The sequence below is a fragment of the Schistocerca americana genome, chromosome 11 (assembly GCF_021461395.2).
Source record: "Schistocerca americana isolate TAMUIC-IGC-003095 chromosome 11, iqSchAmer2.1, whole genome shotgun sequence".
NCBI lineage: Eukaryota > Metazoa > Arthropoda > Insecta > Orthoptera > Acrididae > Schistocerca > Schistocerca americana.
The window spans coordinates 84,262,086-84,280,526 of record NC_060129.1 but is presented as its reverse complement, the minus strand read 5'-3'; the positions used below and the strand labels follow the sequence as shown (position 1 = coordinate 84,280,526).

The window sequence follows — 18,441 nt, the reverse complement described above, 5'->3', positions numbered from 1 at the left end:
AGTGTGTAAAAGTAGGATGAAGTAAACAGCTTGGTGGAATGATACAGTCAAGGCAGCCTGTAAAAGGAAAAAGAAGGCGTATCAAAAATGGCTACATACCAGAACCCAGGTAGATAGAGAAAGTTATGTTGAAGAAAGAAACAAAGCCAAACAGATAATTGCAACATCGAAGAAGAAATCGTGGGAAGACTTTGGAAACAGGTTGGAGACTATGGGTCAAGCTGCTGGAAAACCATTCTGGAGTGTAATTAGCAGACTTCGAAAGGGAGGTAAGAAGGAAATGACAAGTATTTAGGACAGGTCAGGAAAACTGCTGGCGAATCCTGTGGATGCCTTGGGCAGATGGAGGGAATATTTTGAAGAGTTGCTCAATGTAGGTGAAAATGCGATCAGTAATGTTTCAGATTTCGAGGTAGAATGGGATAGGAATGATGATGGAAATAGGATCACATTTGAGGAAGTGGAAAAAACGGTCAATAGATTGCAGTGCAATAAAGCGGCTGGGGTGGATGAAATTAAGTCGGAACTCATCAAATACAGTGGAATGTCAGGTCTTAAATGGCTACACAGGATAACTGAAATGGCCTGGGAGTCGGGACAGGTTCCATCAGACTGGACAAAAGCAGTAATCACACCAATCTTTAAACATGGAAACAGAAAAGATTGTAACAACTACAGAGGTATCTCTTTAATCAGCGTTGTGGGTAAAATCTTCGCAGGTATTGTTGAAAGGAAAGTGCGAGTATTAGTTGAGGACCAATTGGATGAAAATCAGTGTGGGTTTAGGCCTCTTAGAGGTTGTCAGGACCAGATCTTTAGCTTACGGCAAATAATGGAGAAGTGTTATGAGTGGAACAGGGAATTGTATCTATGCTTTATAGATCTAGAAAAGGCATATGACCGGGTTCCTAGGAGGAAGTTATTGTCTGTTCTACAAGATTATGGAATAGAAGGCAAACTTTTGCAAGCAATTAAAGGTCTTTACATGGATAGTCAGGCAGCAGTTAGAGTTGACGGTAAATTGAGTTCATGGTTCAGAGTAGTTTCAGGGGTAAGACAAGGATGCAACCTGTCTCCACTGTTGTTCATATTATTTATGGATCATATGTTGAAAACAATAGACTGGCTGGGTGAGATTAAGATATGTGAACACAAAATAAGCAGTCTTGCATATGCGGATGACTTAGTTGTGATGGCAGATTCGATTGAAAGTTTGCAAAGTAATATTTCAGAGCTAGATCAGAAATGTAAGGACTATGGTATGAAGATTAGCATCTCCAAAACGAAAGTAATGTCAGTGGGAAAGAAATATAAACGGATTGAGTGCCAAATAGGAGGAACAAAGTTAGAACAGGTGGACAGTTTCAAGTACTTAGGATGCATATTCTCACAGGATGGCAACATAGTGAAAGAAGTGGAAGCGAGGTGTAGCAAAGCTAATGCAGTGAGCGCTCACCTACGATCTACTCTCTTCTGCAAGAAGGAAGTCAGTACCAAGACTAAGTTATCTGTGCACCGTTCAATCTTTCGACCAACTTTGTTGTTTGGGAGCGAAAGCTGGGTGGATTCAGGTTACCTTATCAACAAGGTTGAGGTTACGGATATGAAAGTAGCTAGGATGATTGCAGGTACTAGTAGATGGGAACAATGGCAGGAGGGTGTCCACAATGAGGAAATCAAAGAAAAACTGGGAATGAACTCTATAGATGTAGCAGTCAGGGCGAACAGGCTTAGATGGTGGGGTCATGTTACACACATGGGAGAAGCAAGGTTACCCAAGAGACTCATGGATTCAGCAGTAGAGGGTAGGAGGAGTCGGGGCAGACCGAGGAGAAGGTACCTGGATTCGGTTAAGAATGATTTTGAAGTAATAGGTTTAACATCAGAAGAGGCACCAATGTTAGCACTGAATAGGGGATCATGGAGGAACTGTATAAGGGGGGCTATGCTCCAGACTGAACGCTGAAAGGCATAATCAGTCTTAAATGATGATGATGATGATGATGATGATGAGCCAAGTTTGACTGTAGTAACTTGAAATAAATTTCGCGCATGGAATTACTGAAAAAATCAAATTATTTCAAGTGGCCTCTTTGGCGTCAAAAAATTGTCCAAAAGTTAAGAATTCTCTCAACTGCGGGCATTAACAAGAGCCATCTTGCTTTTCAATGAGATAGAAGAGTTTCATGATTTACATCAACGTATAAGCAGAACTTTCTCAACTTGTCCTCCCAGAGTGTATTGAAACACAATTACGTATTTTCACGACGGTTGTTCAATGTCTAGAGATAAGATTGCAGCAGCGCTTGATACTAGTACTGTGGAGAATACGGGCAGGCCATCCAGTTCCCTCTACATTGTCTCCTAGTCGCTCCTTAATTTGGTGAAACACATTCCGCTGAGCGCGTCGATGAAGGTTTCCGAAGTTATTGGTATTGCCTCCACTAAAGCGATTAATTTATCCGATGGAATTTGCAGTTGTCTTAAAGGGTCTAAAGAAAACTTTGCAATTGTCTCCGATGTTCGTTATTACGTGACTCAAACTTGAACAGCTTCTTTTGGATTCCGTCACTTTCAGCTAAGTAGTGGTCAACTAAAGGAAACACCTTTTCGGCCTCCTGGTTCGATGCGTCGGTGCCAGTGTTCTCAAATGAAACTGTTTGCAAATGTTCTGTGCGGTCATACACAGAGTGTGGTGCGATAATATTTTTAACAATCGCTATAGCTTTGGTTGTGGCAGCAGACTGCTTTGCTGCGACTTTGTAGTCGGGATACATTGAGGCATTCACAGGCATTGACGTCACAGTCAAGAGAACTGAAGGACTGACGATGCGTGACAACTTCGTAAGCTGCTGTTAGTGCCGCAGCAGCAACGAGTAATTCTTCCTCAGTATCATCTTACATCATAAATGTAGCCACGTGCTTTGATGTCGATGCTACCGCGAATCTATTGGTAAGATTCTTCGTAGAAAGGTGGATGCCTCAGGTCTGGCTTACCTCCGTGAGTTACTGAGATGAAACAGCAACGAAGCTCTCAGCTCTGCCTGATCTGCACGTCCTTTCTTGACAAAAGACCGCTTTTTTGTGTAGTCATTCGAAAAGTGACACACTTTTTCCAGACATTTTTTAGCTGTGATAAGGTAACTAGACGGTAAAAAGTCGACAACACTTTCGTCACCGTACACGTGACTATACATTACCAACTCGCACACGTTGTTCGTATTACGTTTAGGAAGAACCGTCTTATCAGATTGCAAATGGGAACTGGCCGATTTTTCCGTGTGGCGCTGCTTGTACAGTTGCAGCCCCGTACTACTGGAGATTTCTGGTATTTTCTCGAATGACAGTGCTGCATCCAGAAGGTGCTTGCATCGGAAACAGAGGATACGCAAAATGCAACGCCATCTGTGAGATGATCTTATCAACATAAACTTGTTGACAGAGAGAAAACTGAGGCTGCATTTACATGTTGCGCTAAGAGATGGTGTTGCTTCAGTACGTCAGCCAAGCTCGTTAAGAGTGTTTTGCAAAATGGGGACATAATTTCCTCTTGTCGGGGGTGTCGGGAGGGGCAGGTCCGTACCAGTGACGGTCCTGACGTATCGGGGCGGATGGCAGCCGTACCTGCAGACCACCGCGCTCTGTGAAGTGGATGGAAGCTCCGACGGTGCCGCCTGTTTCCGTTCAGCCAGAAGTACCGGTCGCGATTCGCCTCGCGCCAAAGATTGGGACTGCTTCTGCTACGATGCAATGGCAAGGATTTTTGATCGTTAACTGATACGAATTAATTTAAGATAACCATAAGATAGTAGCTATGCGAAGTATGAACATGCTATTTCCCTTTGTCGACAAGTTTTCAGCCACAGTCATTAACAAATGTCTTGAGACATCATTCTTCTGAAACACGATATACTGTACTACAAATAAATTATATTACTGTATTATGTCTTTTTGGGTACCTATATTATAGGAATGGAACGTATTGACCTATTCTGCATGGATTCCTACGAAAAACTGTTGCACTTAAAGAGGGTTAATTGAGTGAGATTTAGAAATGCCTCATGTTGCACTTAAAGAGGGTTAATTGAGTGAGATTTAGAAATGCCTCATGCTCATTAAGCGAAGTTACGATGAAACTTAATCGTGCAATAATCATTTACTTTTATTCTACCACCAATTAAACTACAAATTAACTACTGACATATATATCGTGTAAATGAACACTTTAATTGTAATTAATTATGACACTTCCTGAAACTTTACTGTGCCTAAGTAACGTAATTCAATAAACATAATGAAATTAAGCATTGTAATTATGATTAATAAAATTTATGTAATTGTAACATCCCACTTACAATTGTCCACAGCTCGTGGTCTAGTGGTTAGTATTGGAACCTGTCTATCACAGGGTCTCACGTTCGATTACTGGCTAGATCGGCGGATTTTTTTCTGCCCAGAGACTGGGTGTTCGTGTTCTCCTCACCATTTCCTCATCATTCAGAAAAATAGGGAGACTGGAATGTGAAAAAGATGGATGTTGAGCGCCCTACAAACCAAACCACCTCCACCACCACCACCACTCACAATTGTCTATGGTTGTGAATCAAGTTTACTAGTGGAAATCATGAGCAGGACTTCAAATGCTGCTCATCACTTAATTTACATCTGTAAATATTTTTGTCTGTTTCACTTAGCAGCATTTTTCTTCACAGGTTAACAAAGCGGAAGGGAACGACATGAGCAAACTTCTGCAGCTGGTCAAACTGTGTGAGTGGAAGAATTAAATTCCAGCAACCATCTTCATAAAAATCGCTACATTGCGAATCAACCGTTTGCGGAGCTGATGCAAAAATTGGGTTCTGAGTAAGCAATTGCATTGAATTTAGCGTTAAGGCAATTTAAATTAAATTACTCAGTGCTAAACTGACTGTATCTTCACTAAGAAACGGCAGTCACAGAACACAATAGTCCATTACATTTTGCTTTTCGGGTGGCACATGTTGAATACACCATGGTGCTATACTACTGCACCTTTGTACTCCTCGGAAGACGTCACCGCCATACATTTAACACTGTCAGAAGTAGTTGTAACAATGTGTAAAGCGCAGCACGTGCATCGGCTATCAACGTGGCAATGAAATGACCTGGATGCTTCCCATAGGTGAACAGAAATTGGGTGTCCGGTGCCTTCTCTCTGAACTCGTCTTCTCCTCTACCACCTAGGCCCACTCACGTACACCTCCAAGGTCTGTACCTCGGCTGCAGCTTCCTCTAGACCTCTCACTAGTCCCAAAAGTCTTGGTTCACCCCGCGGCTCTCTGTCGCCTGTTTCTCTTGAAGTGTACCCATTTCAGTGGTAGTATACACGGATGGCTCGAAGGTTGATGGTCATGTTGGGTTCGTTTACGCTTATGCACGACATACTGAACAGCGCTCCTTGCAAGATGGCCACAGTGTTTCCAATGCAGTGCTGGTAGCCTTGTCTGGCGCCCTTGAGCATATCTGTCCCTGCATCAGAAGTCCTTCATTTGTAGCGACCCCTTGAGCACCTTGAGCACCTCACAAGCACTCCACTAGTGCTATCATCGCCATCCTTTGCTAACGGTCATCCAAGAGTCTGTTTACATCCTCAAACAAAGTGGACGATCAGTCTATCTATGGACCCCAGGTAACGCCGGAATCCTGGGAAATGAATTTGCTGAAAGTCTAGCCAGATAGACTACTTGTAAAGTCTGGAGATCGGCCTACCGGAATCTGTTGTTTGGTTCAGTATTATGCCGCAAAGTTTTCGAGCTCTGGTATACAGAATGCTGCTCCCTGACTTTGCTGAATAAGCTACGAATGGTAAAGGAGACGACGAATGTGTGGTAGTCCTCCATGCGAGCTTTTCACAAGGACTACATCGTCCTTTGCTGGCTCCTCATCGGACATACTTCGCTGGCTCACGGTCACCTACGTTGCGAGGACCCACTTAAGTGTCGCTGTGGTTCACACTTGAGTGTCTGAAATCTTATTGGACTGTCCAGATTTAGCCGCCCTGAGACGGACCTTTAACCTTCCTGGCGCACTGCCTGCAGTGTTAGGTGGCAGTGCCTGAACAGCCGATCTAGCTTCAAGTTTTATTCGAGAGGAGGATTTTAACATTCAGTCTAAGGGTTGGCATGTGGCCTTGTCTTCCATCCCTTCACCCTACCTGCATTTTAACTCATCCCCGCCCCGTCTGGTGCTGTCTATTCGACTTGGTATTCATCTTTTCAGCATTTGTGTTTCTCTTGCCTTTTGCTCTTAGGCTGGGTATTTTAGTGTGTGGCAGTGGCTGGCTCATCCATTTTTATTACTGCAGTCAGCCAGCCAAGGCAACCTGCTATATTGTTTTTAACACTTTTAACAGCTTTTCTTCCTTTCCGTTAATGTTTCCTATTTTTGCTTGATATTTCGTTTCCGACTTCAGTGTGATTACTCACAGAGTCTTACACATTTTCTTCCCTCCCAGATTTCATGCAATAATAGCTATTCATTGCGTAATGGCAACTGCAGTGCCACTGTCAGCTCGTAAAGGATGACGACAGTGATAAGCGTCACAAAAACTGAATTGTAGCGAGGTGACCAGAGCAAAACATGTATCAGGCCTCAGGAAAACTTAGAGGCTGTAGCCAGGTCTTGCCCTTGGGATTTAGCAGAACAGCCAGTGTGGCCGTTAGGCTAAAATGTTTGGAGACACCCGATATACGGCATAGGCCCCAAATTTAGCTTTCATTTGTCGAGAATCTCTTGTCCAGCACAAAATTCCAAGCGACTGGAAAAAAGTGCATCCATATAACCAGAATAAAAAAACGAATCTGCAAAATTACAGATCAATGTTCTCAACATTCGTCTGCTGTAGAATCCTTGAACATGTTATCAGTTGAAAGAAAATAAATTTCCTTTATTTAAGAGCCTCTGTGTGCAAATCAGCACAAATTCAGAAATAATTGCATGTGGGAATCTCGCCTTGTCATTTGACATGATTATACTGCGAACTCTGGTTGAAGGGCAAAGGGTAGTCCATACTCCTAGATTTCCGGAAAGTATCTGCAACTGTCGCACTGCAGCCTGTTAATGGAGATAGCAACAGAAAAGGTTCCCAGATATGTGAGTGGCTGAAAGACTTCTTCAATAATAGAATCTAATATGCTGTCCTTGTTGAAGAGCGTTCATCAATGACAAGGGTATCGGCAGGGTGGTGTGAGAGGATCCCTGTGATCCTCCATATACATAAATGAGCTGGCAGACAGGGTGGGCAGCAATCTGCAGCTATTTGCTGATGATGCTGAGGTACAGAAAGGTGGTGTTTTTGAGTGACTTAGCGATGTACAAGGTGACTTAGACGAAATTTCTTGTTTGTATAATGAATGAAAGCTACTTTTAAACGTAGAAATATCTAAACTATGGTAGATGAGTAGGAAAAACTATCCAGTAGTGCTCCACTACAGCATTAGAAGTGTGCTGCTTGACAGTCACGTCGATTAAATATCCTGGAGTAACGCTGCAAAGCGATATGAAATAAAACGAGCACGTAAGTAGCGTAGAATGGAAGGCAAGTACGCAGTACATTTTAGGAATGTGTAAATAACCTGTAAAGTAGATGTCTATGGAACAGTAATGCGACTCATTCTTGGGTACTGCGTGAGTGTTGATCGTCACCGGGTCGGATTGAAGGAAGGGCATCAAAGAAATTGAGGCAGGCTTCTAACATTTGGTAGCAATAGGTTTGAAGAAAATGTTACAGAGCTGCTGTGGAAACTCAAATGTCAATCCCTGGGGGGAAGCTGATGTTCTTTCAAGGAACACCATTGAGAATACGTAGAGAATTGGCTTTGGCAGCTGACAGCAGAACGATTCTGCTGCTACCAGCGTACATTTCGCGTAAGGACCCAAAGATAAGATGCTAGGAATTAGGACTCATAAGGAGGCATATAGACACTTGTTTCACTGTCCATTATAATTATCCGGGCTGTTATGCCGTGGTCGGTTGATGAATTCTGTGTCAATTCCCAACGTTTCGTCTCCGACTGGGGGAGATATCTTCAAGGCGGTCCGTAGCTCGATGGAAGGTCCAACGCACCCACTGGCTCGCTACTGACTGTACTGGGTGCGTTGGACCTTCCATCGAGCTACGGACCGCCTTGAAGATATCTCCCCCAGTCGGAGACGAAACGTTGGGAATTGACACAGAATTCATCAACCGACCACGGCATAACAGCCTGGATAATTATAATGGACATGATATTTCCGGCCGTGAAAGTCTACATTTTAGTACTTGTTTCACTGTCGCTCTACTTGGGAGTGGAACAGGAAAGATAATTACTATCAGTTTCCTAAATACCTGGAGTGATTATGAGCTATAGATTCGCCAGGCCTTGTTTGTATTGCTCCTGATCTCCATATTTAAAACCTTCATTGTTTTGTAACACTGTACTGCGACTAGAAATTACAGAAATAGTGTCTTCACCCCTTTCTGTCGACTTCTTGTGGGAAATACAGGTGTTTGATATTGTATTGTTGAAGACATGTGGCTATCACCTGTGGCTAGGGAAGGATGTCATGCAGTTGTGATTGACATGTAATGGGCGATATTTACCCGCTGCTGCTGAGCACAGATCACCTATGCCTAATACATGAATTTACGGTGCTGTGTAAGGGCAAATGGATGTTCGGTGATGCCTTTTTTCAGAAACATTCACAATGGCAGCCGCCAAGGAGGTGCAAGAGGCTGCTGCTACGGATGCTGGGGAAGGGGCCACGGTGACTCTGGTGGCCGGGGACACGCAGCTGGTGGCGCACAGGGCCGTCCTGGCAGGCAGGAGCCCCGTGTTCGCCGCCATGCTCTGCCAGGACACGCCGGAGGCCAGCAGCAGTGTGGTCACAGTCCCCGACGTCGAGGGCCCGGTGCTGCACCAGCTGCTGGCCTACATGAACTCCCTCCATGCTCCCGAGATGCCCCACATGGCCCCACAGCTGCTGGCAGCTGCAGACAGGTACCGCGTGTGGGGGCTGAAGGTCCAGTGTGAGGAGCAGCTGGCCAGTCAGCTGTCAGCAGAGAACGCGGCGCGCACGGCAGTGCTGGCAGTGAGGTACTCCTGTCCCAGCCTCGCAGAGGTCGCTGTCGCCTTCATAAAAGCCAACTCGCTGGTGTTTGCCACAGCGGGTTGGGCCGATGCGGTCCTCAACCACCCTGATGAGGTGGTCAAAGTGAGTCAGTTGCTCGGTGGGCCACTAACAGAAACCAGGTAAGTGCGACACAAGATGATCACCTGCACTCTGTCGCCATATCTGTGTGTGTGTGTGTGTGTGTGTGTGTGTGTGTGTGTGTGTGTGTGTGTGTGTGTGTGTTCAAGGCTGTAATGTTTGCCACTGAGTTTGTATAGATGTCTCTGTCCTGTAAAGTGCAGCTTCATTGATGCCTACAACAGCCATTTGCTGCTACCTCAGAATACTTTTGTTGCCTGGCAGATTCAAAGAGAATTGTTAAGGCTTTCGTCACCACTTGTTGACAAACTGGCTACTGGCTTCTATCTCGGGTTCTTTGGCCGATGTTCGTCTGATGATTTTACTGACGTTTCGCCAGCACGAGTGGCTGACATTGTCAAAGCTTCACCCTCCACTGCCAGTGGTGAACTGGAGCCCACCTCGTTGCCGCAGACGGGATGACTGGACGATCAATCATTACCAGGATGAAAGAACATAAGAGACATTGCAGGTTGGGCCAGCTTGAGAAATCAGCCGCTTATTCAGAGAAGCTGTAGAAATATAAAAACACGTGAATGGCTTCTACAAGAAAGCGGAAAGCCTTAAGGTAAACGGATCCTGGATTCCTGTAATGCAGCGAACGACCGTCGCAGGTAGCAAGACTACAACTGCACCGGAAATGACCGCGGAAAAGCCCTCAGACATTGGTGCAACAGGTACATATGGTCTGTGGCTGTGAGCTCGGCTCCAGTTAATCACCGGCAATGGAGGGTGAAGCTTTGACAATGCCAGCCACTCATGCTGCCGTAACATCAGTAAAATCATCAGACGAACATCGGTCAAAGAACCAGAGACAGAAGCAAATAGGCAGTTTTGTCACATTCAGACATATCTCTAAATTTAACAGTGTTTACCAGCAGATGTTATGAAATAGCCCAAGTTTTCATTGCTTCAAAAATTTTGACCTTTAAACAGTCCCTCCTTATTTGTTATCACTGTTAAATTGCATGTGTACGAAACGTTGCCCTATAGTTTTGTGCATCAGGTATCTCCACAAAGGTACAAACCATTTGTATACAGCATCAGTCATTTTGCTGTGGGCACAAAGATGCGTTGCTCAGCACATAAGCTGAAGCAGTGATGTGTCTAGTTTGGGGCCAAGACGAGCTGTGCCTCAGGCCTCACTCTATGCACTGTGCAGGTCACTAAAATCCTGTTTGCATAAAGTACAGTTTAAAGCGGTTTAGTGTGTCTCCTGCAACTGCTACTTGCAGTAAAATACCTAGCAATAGTGTCACGCTGCGTAAACACAAGAAAAGATGAGGACTAAGTGTGTCACTCATAACCAACACCTGGTACAAAGTAGCGTACTGCACCACAGATCATGTTGAGCAACAATATATTTACAGTTTTCGATTGATGACGTAGCTAATATAGACCTCAGGAAATCAGTTTGTGTAAAGGAGTTAGTCAGAGCAATTGCTATTCCCAACTCGGTGTTTTGAAAATAATTTTCTCAGCACAATCCTTTATTGTCTTCAGACGATACAAGAAAACTTTTTAACTACATTTAAGGCACAGCAGATGAAACAGTTTCTCATTCATGGCTTGTATAGAAGATTCGCAGAAAAGGTGAAGTGAGCGTCTGTGCACACATGTGAGGTTGATCATTATGCATGCAACCTGTGACCAGCTCAAAGGATAAGAACCCAGGCCTAACGGCAACTCTGGGTGCTCCCATGCAGTGTGGAGTCTCCCCATATTGTTTCTCTCTGTTCAGCCATCATGCAGAGCACATGCAACACTCACTCCCAGAGAAGGGGTTTAGTGGTCAACATGCTTTGCTTACATCCTTGATGAAAAGGCGTCATGTTTGTCTGCCTGTCTTTCAAGTTTTCTGTATCTTCACAAAACTCTCCAGTAACTACCACAGGATTTCCTTCAGTTAGGGTTCTGCTGACGGCCTTCTCTACCCTACCCATTGCTGCTGCTGTACCTTCTCCGATAACCAGAACATTGAAGAGTCACTGATATTTAACTTCCATTTGTTCCACACCACTTAGTTATATATTCCCCTGAATTTCTGATAGCTAATAAAATTTTTGGCTAGTCTTAAATATTTATGCAATACTTTGTGCTGTTTACTTACTAGAAATTTTCTCTTTTGGTTAAATTGGCTGCACGTCCTAGATGATTGATAATTAACTTCTAGCCTCTATTGATAATTATTCAGCCTGATTCTTTCTTGTTTGGTTAGCATGACATGAAAATTCATGTTTGAAACACGAAATATATTAAAACTGCTCTACATTTTCTTTAAAGAAGCTGTTTTCGAAACACATCACCCATGAATATACTATCTAATCGAATTAATGTGACAACCTGTCAAAGGCCTGAATAAGCTCCTTTGGCAGCACAACGTATGTGGGAAGAGAGGCAATGAGTTTGTGGAAGGTACAGACAGGCCAGCTGCACTAGGCTTCTCAGTTTAGAATCCATGGCATGAACAGCACACTCGAGGTAGTGCCAAAGATCCTCGATTGGAGTGGTGAGGGGGAAAGGGGGGAGTTGTAGGAAGTCTGGGAAATATGAATAAGAAAATATGATGCCCTGAATCTAGATTTAACGTGACCAGCGAATTGAAATGGAAAGAAGGATGGCCTGTTAGAGGAATGTGATGATATCAACAGGATGAGGAAGTTGAAGAAAAGGTCAACGCTGAATAGCAACCCAGGAGTAATTTTGAAGAGTTCAGTGATTTATTTGTGTCATAATTAGCAAAACAATAGCAACAATAATTCAGTTTTGGAAGCCATTGTCACTCCCAGAAAATCAAGTGACAGCAAGAGAGTATACAACAATAGTGAATAGGTATCTCTGTATGTTAAAAGAGAGAAACATCTAATAATCATTGGTTTGCTGTAATGGAGGAAGGTAAAAAGACATAGTTAAGATACAATATAAGATTATTGGAAAGAATGAGAGAGGAGAAAGTTTCCTAGAATTCTGAATTAAATATCTACTGTTAACAATAAACATGATATTAAAGAGCCAAATCAGAAGAAAGTGGAAAAGGCCTCTTCTGCCTCAGCTCCTCAAGATATGGAGCACCTTGGTCGCACTGCTGCAGTTTTGCATAACAGCCTGTCCCAGCATTGACACACATACAGAGCAGAAACTCTACTCGTTATAGAATACTTTTCTGGCTGTTCCAAGAAATTTAGTGCTGATAGCACCACCCACGTTTATGTGAGATATGGGGGTGTGGGTAGGAACTGAGTTTCTTCACATGAGAGTAACAATACTGCTCCCTGTAGTACCATGGCTGTTATTCCCTGATGTCTTCACATACTATTACCCTGTCCCTTCTTCTTGTCACAGTTTCCTACATATGAGTATCCTCACCTATTTTATGGAGAACTTCCACAGTTCCTTTCTTATCAGTTCACATCTTTCTATAGCCTCCCATTCTGAATGTTGTATTATTTTCTTGCTTTTCTCACAGCCCACGATTCATTTTCATTCACTACTCAGCTCCAGATGTACATTCTCAGATACTTCTTCTACAGATTAAGGTCTGTGTTTGGTATTTGTAGTCTTGTTTTCTGAGGAATGTCGTATTACCCTGCTGGAGCAACTTTCATTGTCCCTCATGTCTATGTTTGTTGCTAGTGTGGTCCCTAATTTTCATAACTTTGTTATCGATGTTATTTCTACTACTACCCAATACATTCATCTTTCTTTTGATTGTAAATCCTAATGCTGTATTCATTAGACTGCTCATTCCATTCAACCACTCTGGTAATTCTTTCTCACTTTTGCTAATGATAACAATACCATCAGCGAATCCTTTCATTCTGAATTTAAATTCTATTCCTGAATCTCTTAAGTTGCAGCAGTGATACCTCGATTTTCGTTTTAAACGATGAGGGTGAACCATTTCTAGCATATTTCGAATTAGTTCCTCTTTCTTCCATTCCTATTTTTCCCTGTCGATTATTGTATATAACTATGTATTACCTGCATTTCCCCTATTTATTAAACTATTTTTCAGGATTTTCTATGAGTTGCACCATTTTACACTGCCAAAGCTTCCTAAAGATAGACTAATCCAATAAACATTCCTTTATTTTTGGTAAATATTGCTTCCATTACCAAGTGCAAGTGCCTCTCTGAGGCCTTTACCTTTCCTAAATCCAAACTTATCAGACTATATAATAGATCTTAAATTTTCCTTACCATTCTACTGTATGTTGTTCTCGTCATAAATTTGGATGCATGAGTTGTCAAGCTGATTGTGTGGGAGTCTTCACTTATTGGCCTTTGCCGGCTTCTATAGTATCTGCATGACATTTTTTTCTGAAGGTCTGCTTGTATGTCCCTTGTCATAGGTTGTGCAACCAACTTGAACAGTCATATGGGTGTCACTTTCACCAAACATTATAGAAATTCCCAAGTAATATTATCCAACCAGATTGTCTTGTTTGTGTGCAAGTATTCCAAAGCTTTTCTTAAGTTCTAATACTGAGTGCCCTATGTTTTGTTATTTGATGACCATTTTTTCTTGTCCTGTCATCAGATAGTTCCTTTCATTCATAGAAGTCTTCACTATACTGTTTCTATCCTTGCTCTGCTCTGCTTTTAACAACGGAATTCCTTTCTAACTCTTGATCTTGAATGCTCACAGTTTCCCATCAACCATTTTGCTTTGTCTTTCCAGAACTTCCTTTTTCATTGGTTCCTTAGTGACCTGTAATGCTGTAGGGAACAGTTCCAGAAATGACATACTATTTTAATATTTTGTTTTTATTCAAAATATTTAATCATTTTTTATTATGTAAACACTTCAAAATCCAGGACATACACAAAAATGATTAGAGATCATTAAACATGAAACTACAATATTAAGAAAAAATTAAGACAAGAAACTATGCCCATGTGTCATTTTATACTTACAATAGGGACAAAATGATAGTGCACAATTTTCAGAAAAATTAAACACCCTAAGCCAAAACCTCTTGAGGGTTTAATACATATCCATGCATATGTTTCTAAGGTCTGAAAAGATTTCTCACAAAATTCATAACTGTAGCTGGGATATCAGCATACTGTGAGCCCATACCTTACATCTAGTATATTTAATGCACGATTCCCCTGGTCTTGAATGGGAGAAGATAGTGCAGTATATACAAACACAGTCATCTTCATCTGCACTGGGATCTCAGTTATACGCTTCCACCCTGCTTAACTATATTCTTTTGCAAGCTTGTCGAAATATCTGTCAATCCTCAGTTAATTTTCACTGGTGCGCTTTCTCTTCTAGAAGCTTGTTGTTGGTACAGCTGCTCAGAAAGCCTGAAGAAACCAGAGTTATTTTATGTGTCTTTAATGAGCATTGTACTGCAGCACGAACTGGAAATACTTCATCACATGGTGCCTTGAGTCATCTAGAGCTATCTTTTACATGTCTGAAAGCTGTTTGTGGAAGTATTCCTCTTCAGATGGTGAAATATTCTGTAAAACATGTGAACATGCAGGAAAATCGGGATATTCGTTGTCGCGCCTAGGTGGATGTGAATTTTGGTCACCATGTACAGGCGAAGATTGTTTTTGTCCAAGCTGCCGGCCGAGCCCATTGCATACAGGGAGCATGCAGCACTGTGTGTCCCATGAGCCAGAGAGGCGGCCGCCGTTTATGCCTTCTTCTCACTCTCCTTTGGCAACAGGATGGCTTGGATGTTGGGCAGGACAAAAGCCTCTGTGGTGATGTCAGAGGGCAGCTTGTTGCGCATCTTATTGTTGCAGATTGCAGGTCCAAGTGGTGCAGGCTACGATTCCATCCAGTTCAAGCACTCAACTGCTAGGTACTGAGTGGTGGCGGCTAGGTAGAATGGTGCCCAGGCACCCACAGGCCCTGCACAGTTAGCCTTGCGCAAAAGAGGGTGGATTCTGCTGACTAGGAACTGAAGCCCAGCCCTGCTTCAGTGGTACTTTCACTTTCCCTTGACTTAGCCTCCCTTTTTGCGTGTGGACATTTCAGCTAGCTAAGTGATGCAGGCGAACGAGAAGGCAGCAACAGTGTGACCTAGAGTGAGTCAAGCAACTTTAGGAAATCCACTCTTAGTATTAACCACACATGCTTCTATACCTTATGCAGTGGCAAAGAGCTAACGCATTTGGCACTGGGTGACGTTGGGTGTGTTTCTAAGTGGTTTGAAACTTTCATTATAATGGGTCTTCATGGGCCCGAAAATGCAAACGTGTATTGGCTGAAGTTGGCAATTACAGTGGGATAGTAGGCAAGAGAGAGAAGCTCCATTTTCATTGGCACATTTCAGTACTTGAACATGTTTGAGATTCCAGCTATCGTCATCACTGATAAACACTTTATTCTCATTGCTTACCTTAATGAAACTAGAAAAATTTCTCCAGCCATTCATCCACTTTGTGGCCCTATTTCTAGAGTTCTTATAGGTACTTCATCAGTTAATTGCTCTTTCGGTATTTTCTGGGGTAGTGTAAAGCTGGAGGTATAAAGTTAGCAGCAGCATTCATGCACACTAATGTTGTAAAGTGCAACCCCCTTTCAACAATTGTAAGTACCCCCGCTTGTTTCTCCAGTCATTGCAAAAAATGTTTGACTCACGTCCACACATGAAAGTACAGATGAATTCATGCTGGCGAAATTTCTTCTTTATTGAGGACATTCATATACCATGTAAAATCTGTTAACCTGAACTCTATTAAATACCATTGCATGAGCCAAAGTAGCAGCTTCCAGCTCCCTTAAAGATAAATCAGGATTGTGTGTCATAAATCCTTTCTGTCAGTCCTGCCAGCAATTTTCTTCTCCTTATTAAATTTGTGAGAGTTACTACTTTGTTCTGCGGCTTAGTAAGCTAGTTCCTTTGGGACACTATATCCTGCATAAACCCCACGTCAAATGTAGACGAAACCTCTGACCCTTCGTTTGTGGCATGCCTTCTGAAAGTCACCTCTGATACACCAAATTGTCTGGCTGCTCTCAATCAGCCAATTTCATTCTTGTTTACTATATTGATGGCCCTTTCCATGGCTTGTTTATCCCATCACGTATGTAGTCTTTCGGACAAACATTTTAACAAACTGCAAAAATTTGGTAGGAATTGGGATCCAAGCTCTTTTGTGGTATTAGTAATGCTATTGCAATGCATTTGTATATATTTTAAATGGTTTTATTACGTCAGTTGTTCAGGCAAAAATGAGTCGTTTTGCCCTTACTCATGATATGTTATTTTATGGTATACATGTAGACATAGATGAAGTGACTTAGTTGCTCTTTACCATAGCCTCGGATTCCAAACAACGGGGTCTATTCATACACAGTCCCATGATGCTTTAACTTGATTTCGGTATCTCTGTGCACTCTGTGTTCTAAAATGAAGTAGCAACATTGCTACTATGTACTAAATGTCACTGTTGGTCCCTGTAAACCAGTGGACACAACAGAGGTAGGCAGTGGAGCACCACCACCACCACCACCACCACCACCACCACCACCACAACCACAACCATTGGTAGACTAGTAAAGCACTATGGGGGTCAACACGATTTGCAGGCTGTTAAATATTGTAGACTTGTTCATGATTCACATTGTCTACCTCATTATTCAATAGGACAGGTTATGGAATGTTACATAAATTTTCAAAAAGCTTATTCATCGAGAGTACATGATGTATGTAAGAGTTCATTAATTTTTCATTCCATTTCATGGATTTATTTTAATTTGGAACAGTCGTATTACCATTTTAGTGCGCATCTGATATTTTAACAGAATGGATTTGGGCATATGGAAGATGAATATAATGTTGATAAGTTGTAATAAATCTCTTGGCAGAATAAGAAAAGTACATGTCATTTATTTGCTTTGTTTGTCCAGAAGTTGCCACATTTTAGATACCAGCACATGTCACATGCATTTTACAGTATGTATTCTTTCCTAGGATGACTGTAGTGAACTTGTCAGATACAAGTGACACTATGTGTGTGTGTGTGTGTGTGTGTGTGTGTGTGTGTGTGTGTGTCTGTTTTTCCCTGTTTTTTTCAAATATGTTCATGTAGAAGACTACACTTTTAGAGGCTTTGAAGGATTTTGCTTTAATGTCAGGAAAGTCTTTAACATGTAAATGTAAATTGTTTTGTGTGTAATCTTTGGTAGTTTCACAGAGAACTAGTATAAGCTGCCTGAAGCATCTATTTTAGCGGATATAATGACTGCTAAGTAACAGCACACCAAGTTGAAAGAAAGTGAGCTACAGGAATCAGCGTGTCGGAATTTGACAGATGAAAATCTTGAGAGGTCGCATAAAGAAACTTTTAATGGATGGTGGTTGAAGACAGAACCACTATACCTTAATATGAGTTTCGTATCATAGAAGGGGAATATAGTATGGTCGTTGTTGGACATATGTATACATTTTTGGTTGTATGTTTTCTTTATTAAGTGTGTGTTTTCAGGAGTGAGAATTTTTATGTTTTGAGCAGGAGCCTTCCTGGAAAGAAGAGTAGCAGAGGACTGATCCAGGCAGCTAAGGAGGGGGCGGTGGAGGAGCTCAGGGTGCTTCTCGCCACAGGGGCGAAAGTGGGGGCGAGGGACGAGGACATGCGGACTGCTCTGCACTGGGCAGCTGAGAGGGGACACCTGGCAGCAGTAACATGTCTGGTGGAAGGTGGAGCAGAGGTGGATGTGAGGGACAGCAGGCAGAACACGCCACTGCACTGGGCTGCATACCGTGGTCATGTGGCTGTGACGCGGCTACTGCTGGACTCCTCTGCTGACCCCGACGCCAGGGATAAGTATGGGTGGACGCCGCTGCACTGTGCAGCGAGATGCGGCCACACAAAGGTGGCGGCCGTGCTGCTCGATGCAGGGGCTGACATTCAGGCCAGAGACGCACACGGGCACGAACCATGGGTCATCGCCAGGCAGAACGGCAAGCAGCAGCTCGTGGAGATGCTATCGTGAAGCATTCAGTGCAACAAACATCTCTGCAATGATACTGAAATGACTCTCTAGATCTGTTTTTGATATTGTTCTAGATACAGAATGCGAATGTGAATTTTAAAATCCATCATTTGTACTCACCTTTAAGTAGGACTCACGTACAGTGGTGTCATTATCATAAACATTGTATTCTGTGGTGTGCGAGGCAATTGGGGTTAAGCAGCCGTTCA

General features: G+C 42.7%; 1 protein-coding gene across 1 annotated transcript in view; it reads left to right on the top strand.

Annotated features, from left to right (window-relative positions):
• LOC124553265 (serine/threonine-protein phosphatase 6 regulatory ankyrin repeat subunit C-like) overlaps positions 1-18,232 on the top strand; it is a 120,552-nt gene extending 102,320 nt beyond the window's left edge. Inside the window, exons 2-3 of the mRNA XM_047127150.1 lie at positions 8,714-9,269; positions 17,752-18,232. Coding sequence (XP_046983106.1) covers positions 8,725-9,269; positions 17,752-18,232 — 1,026 coding nt within the window. The 5' untranslated portion in view covers positions 8,714-8,724. The remainder of the gene's footprint in view (positions 1-8,713; positions 9,270-17,751) is intronic.
• Positions 18,233-18,441: the final 209 nt, after the last annotated feature.